At 47.4% G+C, this 16207-nt stretch overlaps 1 protein-coding gene across 1 annotated transcript; it reads right to left on the bottom strand.

The window, feature by feature from the left end:
* Positions 1-6690: 6690 nt before the first annotated feature.
* klf11a (Kruppel like factor 11a) lies at positions 6691-12795 on the bottom strand. The gene is made up of 4 exons (XM_088933227.1): positions 12567-12795; positions 10976-11245; positions 9400-10246; positions 6691-7378 (listed from the first exon to the last, which is right to left on the bottom strand). Exons 1-4 carry the CDS (start codon positions 12615-12617, stop codon positions 7095-7097), a joined length of 1452 nt encoding a protein of 483 aa, XP_088789353.1. The 5' UTR covers positions 12618-12795; the 3' UTR covers positions 6691-7094.
* Positions 12796-16207: the final 3412 nt, after the last annotated feature.

Raw genomic sequence — 16207 nt, 5'->3', positions numbered from 1 at the left:
GCCTAGTTCTAAAGAGAAACGGACAGGTAAATACAGAAAAGTATGACGACAATAAATTTACAGTATGCTTCCCAGTAAATTGAAACGTCATTCGGGAGCTGTTCACAGTAGTTTAAAAAGTAAGCCCCGTGAGTATTTTTCGCGCAAGTTAAATGAATGAACAGAAACTGCTTTTTCTAACCAAGCTACAGTCCCCAGCAAATTTCTTCTTCCATCATACAAAGTAACGTACCGAGTAGCACAATGCAGAAAACATTAAAGTTAAAGTTCTACTTTTTCTAAGTCAATTTATTTGCATTTTACAAAGATGTTGACTAATTTTTTTAATTTTTCAGATTGTTCTCACATTCATATAATTTCAATAAAATGTTTTGTCAAGTATTTTTACTATTTTGATCCAGCTTTTACAACTATTTTAATTTTGAACATGATTACAAATAATTAAAATTGGATCAACTTTGTTTTTATGTTGACCCATGATTTTGAAGGTGTATGATAGGGCTTTTGAAGGTGTGATAGAAACCGCAGATATTCTTTGTCCTGATAGCAAGAGCAAATTTGAGAAAATAAGTGTATCACGCAGAACAGTGAGTTGAACGTCAAGTTTTATTCAGTTTTTATTTTTTTCTATTTATTTTTCTCTAGGCTTGAACTAATGAGCCTATGTTGGATTTTAAACTTATATAGGGCATAGGCTATCTGTAACAGCAGCCTGAAATGGCCCGGTATACAGTTTCGAACTGTTATGTGTCAAAAAAGTTTGCCCACCCCTGCAATAGTCTAATGTAGACCAGCGACACAAGCGGTCCTCAATTCTAACCCTCTGCCTCACGCCAGCCAATCAAACTCCAAACCCAGTTTCAGTTCCTTCCGTACCAGCCAATCGGCTCCCTGCCAGCTGGGGCGAAGACCCGCCTCCAGCCGCATCCAAGTCAGGCCCAACTCGGGCTGATCAGCAGCGGCGCCGATGCTCCTTCCCTCTTCCTCCGGCACTGCCCGCAGACACAGCCGGGGATCGCTGCCTGGCTGTTCTTGAAGAAACGCCTTGTACAGTACGTGCAGAAACACCTCCCCTTTGCGTTGTCGTCGTCTATCACACAGGCCACTGACGCTGACCCAGGAGTGTCTGGGGTTTTGTCTCTGAGCACTATCCGGTCAGAGCGCTAACTGCAACCGCAGTTTTGCGTTTCTTCCATGTGGGATTTACGTCCCAGGAGCCGTAGTGTTTATCCCACGTTTAAAGGTTTATAATGAGAGGATGGCCAGCACCTTAGACGTTGAAGCACAACAGAGTATAACGCTGTATTAGGCAACATCCCACCTCTACACAAAGACTTTTAACGTATAATTTGGAGCGGGCACTACAGGTGGGATAACGCCTTTTTCGTCTATTCTTCATTAGCGTTACGCAGACTTAAACCAGACGGCATTCATGCTCCACGATGACGACAGAGCTGATTTTAGCGTCAGTGACAAACTTGTGTAACGCTTCACGTTAGTCTGTTTTTTTTTCTTCTTCCTGTGACGTCTGAACACCTGGCGTTTTATTTCTGGACGCTTTTCCACATCTTCGTTACATTTGTTTGTTAACTGCATATATACAAATCTGGTTTGGATAGATCTGCAAAATGTTATTGCTCAACGTGTAAAGCTAAATGTTAAATTGAAAGATTTTGATATTATTTTATATTTTGTTAGATCTGATTTGGATGAAGGATATGTTTTTATTATTAATCTGTTTATTATTTTGGCAAAATACTTTATCCACAAGTTTAAATGGTCTAATACTGCTCCCTCTATTCATGTTTTCAAAGCTGAACTCCTTTTTTATTTAAATTCTATTCGAAATTTAAAGAATCAAAAGGCAAGACATACAATGGAAATATCTAATAAGTACAATTTTTAGTTTTTACAATTGTGAATTCCTATGGCTTTGAAGTGTCTATTTCTGTATATATTTCATTATTCTGTCTCCTTTTTTGTATTTCTGGTGTTTCAATAAAAACTTATTTAAAAAAAAACACAAGTGTGGGACTGTTGTAACTTTCATTTCCTGGCTTTATCACACAGTCCTCTGATAGTACTGACTTCCTGGGAGGGACATTCCTACCAGCAAATGTGGGATAATTATAACCAGCAATACGGGAAACCCTTATGCAAGACTAATCTAGCGGTATAGAAAACAAGTTATTTAAGTTCTCAGTCCCTCTGTTTTCGGTGCACAACTCCAGACTCCTTGCACATCTACTAGTTAAAGTACAGAGAACTGTTGTTAAACGGGTCCCGCCAAACCAAACAATCCCATCATTCTAGGAGTTCCTCAGGTGGAATGGGAATTGAGGCACTGCGGCCTTACGAGATCGGAGCCGTGCGCCGCTGCCTCATGTTATACTGCACACTGCCACCTAGTGGTTTCTAAACGAGGCTGCAGTCCGCTCAGTGTCTCTCCGCTTTAGACGAGCTTCGATGAGCCGGTTTAAGAATTTCTATTTTTTAAAGTTGTGAGCAACAGCTCTTGTGTTACAACTATAACTTGTTTTAGAAAAAAAATCAGAATCTATCTGCAGTTGCCGTAATATGTGGCCACTTCTTTGTGGCACTGAAAAATATAAATCAAAGCTTTTTTTCCCCTTTCCTCCCAGTTATACCGCTTGGCTTCAGACCTTATTCAGTACAGATACGCCCCAGGAATAACAAAGCCCAAGAATGAAGGGCTCTGGCGTGTTGTAGTCAAAATGTGTCTACAGCTACCTGGCTGATGCCACGGCACGAGGAGGCTGGGACCCCTAACCCCGAGTGAGGGGTGACCAAGGGGCAGCTGCAGAGGGGGAGAGGGAGAGGAGGAGGGGTGCAAGAAGACGAGTGCGAGGGAGAGAAGGGGTGGTGACTGACAGCTGAGGGTGATTATCTTGGCTGTTGTCTTTCCTCCCTGGCGCCCTGGGCTCAATACCTTTTGTCACTATTAATTAACCCTATATCACACTGCAGCTCACAACCAGCCCCCCCAGGAGGCCTCCTGGGAAAAACAAAGGTTGTTGCTGGAAGAGGTGCTAGTGGGACCAGTAAGGGGCGCTCACCCTGCGGTCTGTGTGGGTCCTAATGCCCCAGTATAGTGATGGGGACACTGTACTGTAAAAAAATGCTTCATCCTTCAGATGAGAAGTAAAACTGAGGTCCTGACTCTCTGTGGTCATTAGAAACCCCAGGGTGTTTCTTGAAAAGAGTAGGGGTCTTACCCTGGTACCACTCATGGTGGTGGTGGAGTGGAGTCCCCTTTACCTGTAAAGCCCTTGGAGTGGAGCGTCCAGAAAAGTGCTATATTAAGTACATGTGTTATAATTATTATAATTCCGGACCAGGGGTGCTATCTGCTGGAGTTTGTATGTTCTTGTAGGTTTCCTCCCACAGTCCATAGAGGTTAAATATTTGCAGCGGTTGATTAAAGATTTCAGCTCAAATTTGCCATGGGGTGTCTGTGTGCCCTGTGATGGACTGGTGTCCCGTCCAGGGTGCGCCCTGCCTTGCGCCCGTTGCTTGCTGGGATAAACTCCGGCTCCCCCAGCGACACTCCATTAGATCAAGCGCTTAGAAAAGGACTGGATGGATAAGGAAGACACGCACGAACAATTGAATTTAGAGACACCACTCGACCTAAACTGCGTGCGTTAGAGACAGCAGCGATCCCACACGAACACAGGCAGAACATACAAAAATGTCACACGGGAAAGGCACACCCAGGGGCTTTCAAACATTCAAACGGCACCAACAACAAATAAAAAAAAAACACTTTTTGTCGCTTGCAAATTGTTAGGAGAATGAAAAAGATTTCAATGATAATAACAACATTATTATTATTATTATATTTATAATATAATAATATTAACAATAAATATGTATAGTATTCATTATGAAATAATGATAACGAAGCGGTAATAGTGTTTCCCGTCTGACTCTTGTCGGTGTTAGGAAACGCTCCTGGTGGTTTCACTTCCGGCCCCGGGGCTCCTGGCAGCCGCGCGCGCGGGTGACGGTCTTTCCCCGCTGACTTCAGGCCACCCACGCCGAGCAGCGCGCGAGCGGGCGGCCCCAGTGACGAGCGCGCTCGGCTCCGCTCAGAGCGCCGCACCAGCTGAGGATTGGTCGCAGCGCCCCTGGCAGCCCGCGCGGCCAGCGCTCTGATTGGTAGATCCTTGTTACCAGGTAACAGCAGGAGGAAGTTGAAGGAGTCGCTGTGCGCTGAATTTGGCAGCGAGAGTTCCTGTGGCATTAGTCCAAGCCGAAGGGTGGATATCTGCTCAAGCTAAAGCAATATTACAATATTTAATTATATTAAAGCACTATGTGTATTAAATCACATCTCGGATTGGAATTTATCTTGTTATCTTTCTTTGCTCATAATAAAACGAAAATTGTAGCGCAACAATGTATTGTACCACGGCATAATCAGTTTTGTACATACAGTACCTCCTTCCACTGGTATTGCTGGGTTGTGTGTATAAATATGGTGATTCCACTCAATTTGAAAGTCGCTACTAACCACCAACTGGCCTTTCTTATGTTCTTCTTAACATATTCTGCGATAAAATTAGCACTGAAAATGTTAACAACTTAAAGGTTGTGATGAGATTACATGTAGTCAGGCTCGTCTATGCTTTTAACTAAAAAAACAAACAAACTCCCTAAAGACAGTTAATTTCTCCTCTTTCGTTAAAATTACTTTTTAAAGCGCACTAGAAAGAAAAGAAAACAACAATTCGAGTTTTATTCAGTCGTTAGTGGAAGTGAATGACTTGTTTTTCGAAACAGGAAACAAAATCTGCTCACTCAGATGTCTGATGTTTCTAAGTGAAATCCCCGTCGGAATTTCCGAACTTAAATAACAAAAGCATTTCTCTGACAAGTCTTTTGTGTTCAATTAAATTTTAAATGACCCTGCGGTGTGCGGGGAAGAGTTAGAGAACAGATCGTGGGTTTATGTTCCAAATAAGGGACACTTCCCTTTAACTGTTATTATCCTCAAAATATACTTAACCTTGGTTTACAACAACCCCAACTTTATAAATGGGGACCAAAATTTGTATGGCATATAATTAATACAAATGAACACTTCTATAACCCTTTATCATGGCAGTGCGTCTTCAGTTACACATCTTATTCCAACACTTGTTATAATTACTTACATTTCCTAGTATCTGAAAAGATGGATCTAAATAATTCAATTTTACATTCAAAAAGTGAGACGTGCAATCACAGATATTTAATGGATTGTATAAAATGTGCTCACACTGCAAATAAATTAGTCATTTCACGAACAATTGAAATGGATTTTTTCTTTCCTTTGACGGATTTAACCCCCTTCCTGCTGCGGCGAAGGCTCTGTCCTCTCATTTTTACATGTGCAATTAAACGACTGCCTTCAGTTTCCACAAACTTTTTTTTTATTATTGAGAATCGGCTGTGACGATGCACGTCTTGGTTGAAATCAACAAGACAGCGGTGATCTTTGCTCGTCAAGTGGTAAAGAATCTAAGCACACACAGCTCTAGGCGTCAGCAAGCCTCCAGGAAGCAGTTCTGCTGATCGCTGAAAAGATCAAGTCAAAATTAATGACCCGAATAACCCGCCCCAGCAATTTCCACACTAGAGCACTGATCAGTCCCGATACTGCAGGGTCGCAGTCCACGGGTTTTATAGTTAACTCATTATCCTTAACGAGTAAAAACAGTGTTGTACAGATAAGTGAATGATTGATTCAGATAAAGGGTTTAAGAGTTCAGAAGACATGGTGATACTCCAGGACCAGTAGAGCACATCAATGAACCAGTATAATTTTATTTTTTAAAGATCTACTCGGACAAATCCGTTGAAGTAACTCCTCAAAGGATGAAGTCCTCTCTTTTTATTCCAATTTCCAAGGCCTGTTTGCCTTCAGTCTTGGAAGACTGTAATTCTGTATGCCTCCAGCCCTGATACCACAGAGCCCCAGTCCAATTATTCTCATAGCTCACCATCAAAAATCATTTACATAATTATATTTAAAGGTCAGGATCACTGGCTTCTGAAATTGATCAGTTACACAAGTAATGTTTCAATGGAGTGAGGTCCAAGCTATCACAAAGCTACTTGAACACAACACTAGTTAAATTGATTATTGCCTGTTGAGATGTTTGTTTTTAATGGGGTCATTTAAGCGAAGAGATTATGGGTAAAGAGCAGGGTGGAATGAACACCCAGACACCTGCAGGACCCCAGGACTGGACTTGTACATCACCGACCCATGCTCTAAACTACAAAATTGCACCAATGACTTAACATGACAAAACTACTAACACTTTTCAAAGTAGGCCACCATCTAAAAAAAAATTACCAACAAAACCTCCCGGACTGCTTGACTCTCAAGGACTGCTGTTGTAGTGATCCTCACTCATAGCTGTGTAGCAGCTACAGCCCAGCAAACCGTTTACATACTAGGAGCTCCTCAAAGACTTAACAAATTGGATACCGTTTTAAATTAGGATCATGTCAACAGGTGAACCAACGAGAGCATAAATAACTCGGGAAGAATAAAAAAATAGTAAGAATCCTAAGGAGGAGCAGCAGTGTGGACTTAATTAATATTAATTATGCTTAATATTTAATAGCATTCAGGCCATTCTATTGAAAAAAATCTGTCTCATGCAGGAAACTGTTCATTTATGAAAAACGTTTATTAAATAATATGCAAAGTATGATAGTACATAATTGTCACAGTGTAATAGAATACTGTTCACTTACAGATCTTTTAACATATAACAATTTATTTTGTCTTTTAATGTTCAATAAATGCAGCTCAGAATATACAATACATTCATATATACAAACAGACAAAGAACTTGACACAACGGCTTTGGCAAAGAGTGCATACGTCTGTAAAATGCTACGGATATGAAAGTAAACAAAACGTCTTTGAGGGGGGAAAAAAAATCCAAACGAGCAAGAGAGTCCAGTGCAAGGTCAGACTTCCATGAGCTGTGTAGCAGCTGGCTGGTTTCTGCCACGGTCCGTTCGCCCTCGGGCGGGGGGGGGGGGGGGGGGGGGGGGGGGGGGAGGCGGGGCTAGTGCGAGGCGGGTACCAGCATGCCGAGCGGCAGGATGGGGCTGGGGGCGGGCGGTGTGCCGTTCAGGGGCTGGACTTCCGCCTGCCAGCTGGGGATCTTCTTCGCGGTCAGGTGGCGGCGGGTGTGCTTGGTCAGGTGGTCGCTGCGCATGAAGCGCCGCTCGCAGACCGCGCAGGCGAACTTCTTCTCGCCCGTGTGCGTCCGGCGGTGGCGCGAGAGCTCGTCCGAGCGCGCAAACTTCTTGTCGCAGCCCTCCCAGGTGCAGCTGAAGGGCTTTTCACCTGGAACACAGGAACACGAGAGAGAGAGAGAGAGAGAGATCAAACAACCGAGCCTGGGTGGAAAACTAGGTTCACGTGGAATGACAACGCCCCGAAATCAAAGCGTGGCGAACTATTAGAGTAAATATTTGGCTTAACCCTCTTGGCTGAGGGCCGACCTCCTGGCCACAGGACGAGGAGGCCAGGACCCCCCCGCTGGGTAACCAAGGGGCAGCTGCAGAGGGGGAGCTGGGGTGGAGGTGGGAGGCAGAAGTCACACGCGAGGGAGAGAGAGATATCACGTTGGTATTTTTAGTGTTGGGTGGAGGGAGGACGAAGGGAGTGATTGCTAATCGCTGGCGGCTGGGGATGACTGAGCGTGGTTGTTGTCATCCCTCCCGAACTTTAATTAAATAAACTCCATTAACGGGCTCATGGATCAGTTCACATTTTTTGCTCATCTGTTGTGAGGTTGGACAGATGAACCCATGTGGGTTCAGGACAAAATGTTTTAAGAGCTTCAGGAAACTAATCTTTGTAACTTTACCATTTTCTTACAGTTTTAATCCAATTCAGGGCCGTGGGGGAGCCGGAGCCTATCCCAGCAGGCAATGGGTGGAAGGCAGGATACCCCCTGGACAGGACACCAGTCCATCGCAGGGCACACAGCCGCGAACACCCACTCACACCAGGGCCAGTTTTCCACCCTACCTACCAGGGTGTCTTTAGACTGTGGGTGGAAACTCAATACAAACACAGAGAGAACAGAAACTCCACACAGAACCTGAACCTAGAGTCCCAGCACCACAAAAGAGCATCCTCAAAGTGTATTAGTACTTTTATAGCATGCTGGAGTTCTTCTGAAAACTGTACATCTGAAGCACAGAATCATCTAGATGAACATTTCACCCACTTCTTTATGAATTTCTCTCAAGTTTTTTTCCCCTCTCATTTTCAGACTAGAGACTTTGTTTGAAACGGGATTGATAATGAGCAGTATCCTTCAGACACAATTTGCCATTTCCATAGAAAATTGTTTGATATTTACAATTAACATATGTATCAGTCAGAAAAATGCAATAACATTTAAAACAGACCAATTATTAATGTGATTTAATGAGTCCCTTTCAGCCTTATATCCCCAATATAGAAAAACAAATCTGTTTCAATCAACTGAACAGGTTGTTTCATACTTATTAAATTATTTCATACTATATCCTGTTATAATCTGATGTTGCTTAATGACATTTTGTGTACAGAACAGCGCTTACTGCCATCTTCTTACATCTTCGCTAGATAAAAAGTCTCCCGGTGTCTTATGAGAATTAAAGCCTTATGGGAAAAAGTACATCGCGCCTGACAACGTTTGCGCCTATTCTTCTTCACTCCATAAAACCAAAACCACACACAAAAGGGCCATTTTACCTCTCTAACAACTCCTGACGACTCGGCCTTCAACTTGCGTACAACCTCGGTTCTGTCAACCGTCAAGTAAATCGATTTATTTTCAAGCCTCTCACTCTCGAGCACCGTTCGACGCTACACTTCGATGGCCGCAGAATCCTATCCCGTGCACAGCTCATCTCCCACAAACACACTGCGTTATACACTGTATCCTGCAATAAAACCAAAAAACCCCAGAATAAAGAGGGGCCGTGATATAAGGACATGCTGGTCGGACGCAAGCAGTTCCGGCTGATGCGTGATTTTTGTCACCGATCTGAAAAAAAGCGAACTTGGCTGTCGGAAACAACCAAGTTGGCTGTCGGAAATCTGCAATCACCCCCGAAGTCATTTCCTCTCCTAAACCACTGGAAATCCTGTACGTGATCCCCTGCTCTCCCCCACATATGTCTTCTTGCAGCCCTCCTCCACCCCCTCTCCCCCTCTGCAGCTGCCCTGTGGTCACCCCGCACGCTTGGTTGGGGGGGGTCCCAGCCTCCTCGTCCCGTGGCTGGGAGCTCGGCCCTCAGCCAAATCCGCACTCGGCATTCCAGGATCCTTCCCGGCTGCCGTCATCCCCGGCGGGGGCCGGTATTCACCTGTGTGGGTCCGGAGGTGCGCCTTGAGGTGCGAGCTCTTGAAGTAGGTCTTGCGGCACCCGGGGAAGCTGCAGACGTAGTTCCGCCGGCGGGAGAAGTCCGACTGGGAGGCGCCGGCGCCGGCGCCCTGGCCTGAGGGCACGTACAGGGGCGCGGGGGCCAGGGGCAGCAGTCTGGTGTTGCCCAGGGTCATGACCGCCTGCGGGCCCTGGGGGGGCTGCGGCACCGGAGAGGGGGGCAGGACGAGCATGACGGTGCCCTGGGGCACGGGGGCTCCCATCAGGAACTGTTGCGAGAAAGCGGTAGGGGCGGCGGCGGCGGCCTGGGGCAGGATCGGCTTCACCCCGCCGGTCTGGGCCGGGACGGGCCCCTGGATGAAGGCGGATATCATGCCCGCCGCCTGCCCGTTCACCGGGAACATGTGGCACAGCACGGGCGAGCTGGGCACGGGCAGGGGGCACGCGGGCGCGGCCATGCCTGTGCTGTCCGTGACGGCGCCGCTATCCCGCGGGGCCGGAGGAGCCGGCGGCGCGGCGGAGAAGGAGGGCGCTGCGCGCTGGTCCTTCCCGGGGGCGCTGCAGCACGGGGCGCCCCGCGCCGGGGCCGGCGGCGCCGAGGGGACGTGGCGGCAGGGGGTGCTGTCCGCGGTGTGCCGGATCACGCTGGTGGTCAGGGCCCGGCAGGGCCGCGGCGCGGACCGCTCCGGGGACGCCGGCGTCCGGGATTCGCCGGCTCCGCCCGAGCAGAGCCTCTGGCCGGCCGCCGCAGCTCTCGGCCTCGGGCCCGGCGCTGGCGGGGAGGCCGCGGGGGTGTCCGAGAAACTGGGGCTGTGCGGCGGGGTCATGCACTGCAAACAGCAGGAGAGAGAGGCGATGAGTCGCGCCGCGAGCCAGTCCCTCCCGCCCTCCACAAACGCAGAAGCCGTCGCCATGGCGTTGCCCCCTTACGGCCCCGATAACAGCAGCAGTCCTTCCTCAAGGTAAACAACCAGGCAGGGAGCAAACTCTAACTCTAAACTGCTGCCGGGCAGAGTTCAGCCTGTGGTACGCCGCCCAGTCCAACCCAGTTCGCCGGATCTGAGCCCAGCCCGGAGCGCTCACGGGACCAACTCCCACCGACCTACAAGCGCACCCGCCTGCAGACCCCCCCAGTCTGAAAATAAAAACCAGAAGTACCTGGCCTAGCTACAACACAAACATGGGCGGAGCGGTGGCTCTGTGGCTCAGGATCTACGCCTGTGGCTGGAAGGTTGCCGGTTCAAATCCCGCAGCCGGCAGAGGAATCCTACTCTGTTGGGCCCCTGAGCAAGGCCCTTAACCCCAACTGCTCCAGGGGTGCTGTATAAATGGCTGACCCTGCGCTCTGATCCCCAGGCTTCTCTCTCCCTGTCTGTGTGTCTCATGGAGAGCAAGCTGGGGTCTGCGAAAAGACAAGTTCCTAATGTAAGAAATTGTAACGGGTTAATAAAGTGATGTTGTTATGATTATTATTAACATCTAGCCAGTGTTTTACTGGAACCCAGCGTCCAGGGAAAAAAAAGAGGAGGAGGAGAGAGAGAGAGACCACCTTTCCTTACCAGCGAGGAAAAAGACACGAAGTCTCTGGGCCCGGGGCCGTCCAGCGGCGCGTCTGTGTGCAGCAGGGAGTCGCAGGAGTCGGAGGCCGGGGTGAGAGGCCGGGCCCGGCAGGGCTCCGTCCTGTGCGCCCGCTGACCCCAGGCGCTCATGCACACCAGCGCCTCCACCGCCTCCAGGTCGGTGTGCTCCAGCGCGCCGCTGGCCGAGGACTGCTCGCTGTCGTGCCGCTTCCTCTCCATGATGGACTCGCAGATGTCCATGATGCCGGCCTGGGCAGAGGAAGCGAGACAGCGGGGCGGGCGGGTCAGGGTTTTGTTTCGTTTTCTCACCGTGAGATTAAAAAACTAAAAAGTCGTTATTCCCACCCGAGGTATCGTTTCGAGAGGTTTGGTCCGCAACTGGGCCCACTTGACTTCTATCCCCTCTGTGATAAGCCAAGGAAAGAAACCCCCCCCCCCCCCAAAAAAAAATAAAGACACGAATTTTTAATTTAAAAAATGAAAATGAGTTCTTTGGGGGGGGAGCACGAAGACGAGATCAGCAGACAAACACCTATAACGGTTTATCATTCTGTTTTGCCGGCTGGATGACGGTCCGCCAATCGCGGGCCGTGTAAGTGCATAACTGTCAGTTAAAAGCCACAACAACTCCGTAACAAAACCGGCAGCTTCTGAACGATCAGCTTCCGATGGCCGTCATAAAAAAAAATAATAATAATTATGAAGTGGAAAGCTCTGCCTCTACTCCAACACCCCCCCCCACGCCCTCCTCCTCCTCCGACATAGCGGATACTCCGCGGCGCGGGGAGCCGCCCATCGCCAAATAAGGAGCGCCCGGTGACGTCACCTCGCAGCCATCCCTGCCAGCGGCACGGGCGCCCTGCCCGTGCGGTGCCGGGGAACTCATCACTTTCCCGGAAGTGCCTGCCTGCCTGCCTCACCTGCCTGGGGACTCGGCCCAAGCCACTCCCCGAAAACTCAAGGCACACGCAGAACTAGCCAAACCAAAACAAGCAGGCGTCTTCCCTGGCGCTACAGACGCGCACCACTGCAAAAAACAACAAAAAAAAAGCGTACTGCGTACTCGAGCGTTACGATCTTGCGAAGAAGTGGCACATGTTCGCCGAGACGGCTGACACCTTTTTTGAAACATTTTTTTCGTTTAGAATAACTTTGGCAACATTGCATCTCGTACCAGCAGCCACAGCTCCGGTTGTTACACAGACTTTTTTAAAGTTTTGCGTATGCTCATACCCAACAATATTTAATTGGCACTTGTGAGAATCAGCATCTTTCGTTTCTGGAACGACCCTCAGGATATGCAACACTTTGAGATCGCGGACACTCTTTTAAAATTGTTGCATCGGATATCATTTTGCAGACAGGAGCATCTTTTCCTCCCCTCAGACGGCTGATATGCCGGTTAGTAATGCAAACCCGCGAGCCCTTCAAGAATGCACTAGGCTGACAGTATTTCATTACTCAGAGCTACCGAAAACGCGCACGGCAGAAAGATGCACTGAAAGATGGGCAGACGGACGCAGTTTATAAACGCGTATAGAATGAATGACATCAAACGCTCTGTACTTACCCCACTAGATGAATCTGTTGCGAAATTCTGGTACGATGTAAAACTCTGCATCTTTCCTAACCCCCCTCCTCCTCCTCCTCCTCCCCTCTACAGGGGTATTTGGAAACAAAGAGAACAAAGAACGCAAAAAAAATCAAACACGACCGCTCAGTCAAGACTGAGCATAGAATTAAACTCGCTTTCACCCGACGGGGCTCAACCTCAGCTGTGCAGCGCAACAAAAAAAAAATGGGGGAGGGGAAAAAAGAAAAACAAAATAGAGAGCCTGCTGGCGGGTGGCAACATGCTACCAATGGGAGACAAAGGTGTATCAGCGGGCGCCCAATGGGGGGACAGGTGGCGCGTGATCAGTGCGTGACTGCGGCGCGATTGGCGGAGGCCGGGGTGCGTGGCCGGCGGGAGGCGTGCCGGGGGAGTCAGCCGTGTCAGGATAAACCCGCTGAACTGCGAGCATGAAAACTGGGGGAAAGGTCGCGGCGCCGAAAGAGCGGAGTCGTGAGATACTTCTGAAAAGGCGTTTGGGCTGCCAGAGCAAGGGGAGATGAGGCTACACACGCACACGCACACAAGCACACACGGTCGCTCGCTTGCAGGAAGAAGTCGCCAGCCAGGGCCGGCAGATCTGGTGCCGATCGTTTAAAAACGACAATCTGGGCGGTGGTAAATGCTGTTACAGTAACAGATCATACAGTCTGTTAACGTTAACCGTATCCCCCCCCCCCCCCCCCGATATCGCGGAGCTGCAATTTAGTAATGCTGCATTTATGACTTTTAGGTACAATGATACACTTTGCCGTCTTTATTGAACATTTGTTCACTGCTGTTCCTTCCGACTTGATCACGGATCGCCACAGTATAATCATATCCTCAGCCCGTTTTGTTTTCTGACAGAGAGCTCCCTGATCACCTGGTTGCACGTTTATCTCAACGCAACCCCAACCCCCCCCCTTGCCCTAAGTGCCATGCTGCTATAAAACATGAAGAAGGCTCCGCAGCTGAAACGTTGCGTTTCCTTTCTTCTCTTTTCAGCAGGGAATAAACCCGTTACCTGTTCCTTTGCAGCCTAGGCATGCTGACGGAGCTCCCTACTTGAACTGCTATACAATGTTGTTTCACAGTGTTTACCTGCAGAATTGGCCATTTTCCTGCCAAGCAGGAACACCTGTTTGTGTGATGGTGGTAATGGGGCATGACAGTCATGGCGGGTGGCTTCTCCATTCAGGTGTCAGCCATAGTCAGGAATCTGGGAGTCACACTGGAGCCTCTCCTGTCTTTCGAGCCACATGTGAAAAATGTGATTAAGACATCTTTCCATCACCTCAGAAATACTGCCCGCATTCGGGGATTTGTATAAGTGTCCGAGGCTGGGAGCCTGATCCATGCGTTTCTAACATCAAGGCTTGATGTTTCTCTAACTCTTTACTCTGTGGGCTTCCTCACTCTCTTCTCCAAAACTCTGCAGCAAGAAGACTTACTCCCACCAGGCCCTGTCAACATGTTGCTTCTACACTGAAGTCTCTACACGGGTTGCCTATAAAGTCACGTATTCATGATAAGATCTTGTTGCTGATAGCAAGTCTCTAAACAATCTGGCTCCTTCATACATCTCTGAACTCTCCATGTTTCCGCTCCCTCCTGTAGGCTCCGCTCGGCTGAGGCCAGTCCTCTACTCACCCTCTCCAGGCTTCAGGAGTCACCACTTCTGTGACTCTCTTCAGATCGAATCTTCACACTTACCTTTTTACCAAGGCCTACGTCTGATTGCCTGCATTCAATTTGTAAAAAACTATCCTTGTTTTTTTCCATTTACTTTTATTGTACTTTTCTTGTCTTTTTCTTCATTCCTGATGTACAGCATCCTTGGGTTTGGAAAGGTGTTTCATAAATAATAATAACAACAACTATTATTATTATTATTATTATTATTATTATTATTATTATCTGATTGCCCATTACAGCAACAACTTGGCAAAATAACAATATGGTTTAGGAAGACAAAGATTCCTTGTCACATGTTAAATGTTTCTGCTCGTTCAAAATGTAAGAAGTGAAACTCTTATCCACAGGCTGCTGTAATGTAGACGTATTTATGACTTTTCCTTACAAACTCATTTTGCAATGGACTCCTTGATTCTGCCAGCCCAAAGCTATAAACAGTGATCCTTCAAGGAAACCTGGGTTGCGGGCAGATGACTGACACTGGGCTTTCGCTGTGCTGTGGTTTATTAATCTTAGAAGGACAATACAGCAATATCCAGGGTGCAATATCCTGCCATAGTCTAAAGTCTTGTTTACCCCCTCAACACTATGATGCCCAGAGTTCCAGAGTTCAGGTAACTATTCCTTCTGAAGGACACCGGTGTAAAACTAGGAGTAAAACCTACTGTATGTTCTCTTTGCTGCACAACATGCCTGGCTGTAGGAAGTGAATAAGTCTGATTTCTAGGAGCGCCCTTAACAATTGATCCGCTGTAAGCAGGTAAATAAAAGCCCTTGTCAGCATTTAAAATGGAAAATTGAAAAAAGTAAAATGAAGAAAAGGGTCTTCCTTAAATGTATATTACAGATTTTATCATTCCTTAATCCTAGTTTCAAGGATGGATTGTAATAAAATCACATTCACACCTAAGAAATCGTGAACTGTTCTACCCACACTGACAGTAGCATCTCTGGATACATATACAGTAGAAACTCAAACTGAAAGTGACCGATAAGCACTCACTTCTGTGTACGAATATGAACTTGCCAGGTAGAATATTACTTATATAATGAAAGGCAGAAGCCAGGTTTCAGAGACAAATCCTCAACTCAGGCAGGTGAAACAAGTACCTTTTTTTTCATATTTGTAGACCCACGCTTCCTCCTGCATAATTAAAAAATGCTTTTAGGGGGCATTCTGTCATTTATTCAAATGCGTACTGTGTGTAAGGACACCCCATGTGTCTCTCATGCATGTTTTATTAGTGCACTAGTGGAAATAACCCCTGCTTGGAAGCAGAGGTGGGGTCCACTAGGGCACTAATAGTTTAAAAGCTAAGAAGGTGTCCACAGACCCCTTTCAAAACCCCACCTCCTTCTTATACTTCTCCATTCAGGCAACCCTAACCCTAAACCTCAGGCAGGAGGTTTCGAAGCCTCAAATGTAGTCCTGCTGCATTCTGAAATAGAATCTCTCTCTAGAGGCCATTGAACATCACAATATTATCAATATCCTAGATTTTGATCTAGGATCTAGGACTTAGATCTAGGATGTTGCATTGATTGAATAATATGTACTTTGTATGTGTAAGTGACTGATGTGTTTTGTTGTTGTTGCTGTTGCTGTTTTGTTTTTACCTGGACTGTAGGTAGGTTAGGTCCCCTTTTCAGGTCATAAAGGCCCGTGGGGGAATGGGGGGCAAGGGCCACACCTTTTCTTGACCATCTAACACTGGAGGTGATGTGGTCAGTATCACGCTCCAGCCAGCCTGTTACCCCCAGAAGGATTAACCATCAGTACTCATGTGGAAAGCAGGCTGAGTGGACCTGGGAGCCATCTGGAAGGAATTAGAGCCAGCTGCATCGCTGCAATCCCCTGGATTGGGGATTGAACCCGGGACTTTCTGGTCTGAGCTACCACGGCTCCTTATCTGAACTGTACC

This window comes from Atractosteus spatula, chromosome 2, assembly GCF_055471065.1.
Source record: "Atractosteus spatula isolate fAtrSpa1 chromosome 2, fAtrSpa1.hap1, whole genome shotgun sequence".
Classification (NCBI taxonomy): Eukaryota; Metazoa; Chordata; class Actinopteri; order Semionotiformes; family Lepisosteidae; genus Atractosteus; species Atractosteus spatula.
Note: the sequence above shows the minus strand (reverse complement) of the source record. Positions and strands in the feature narration are given on the sequence as shown.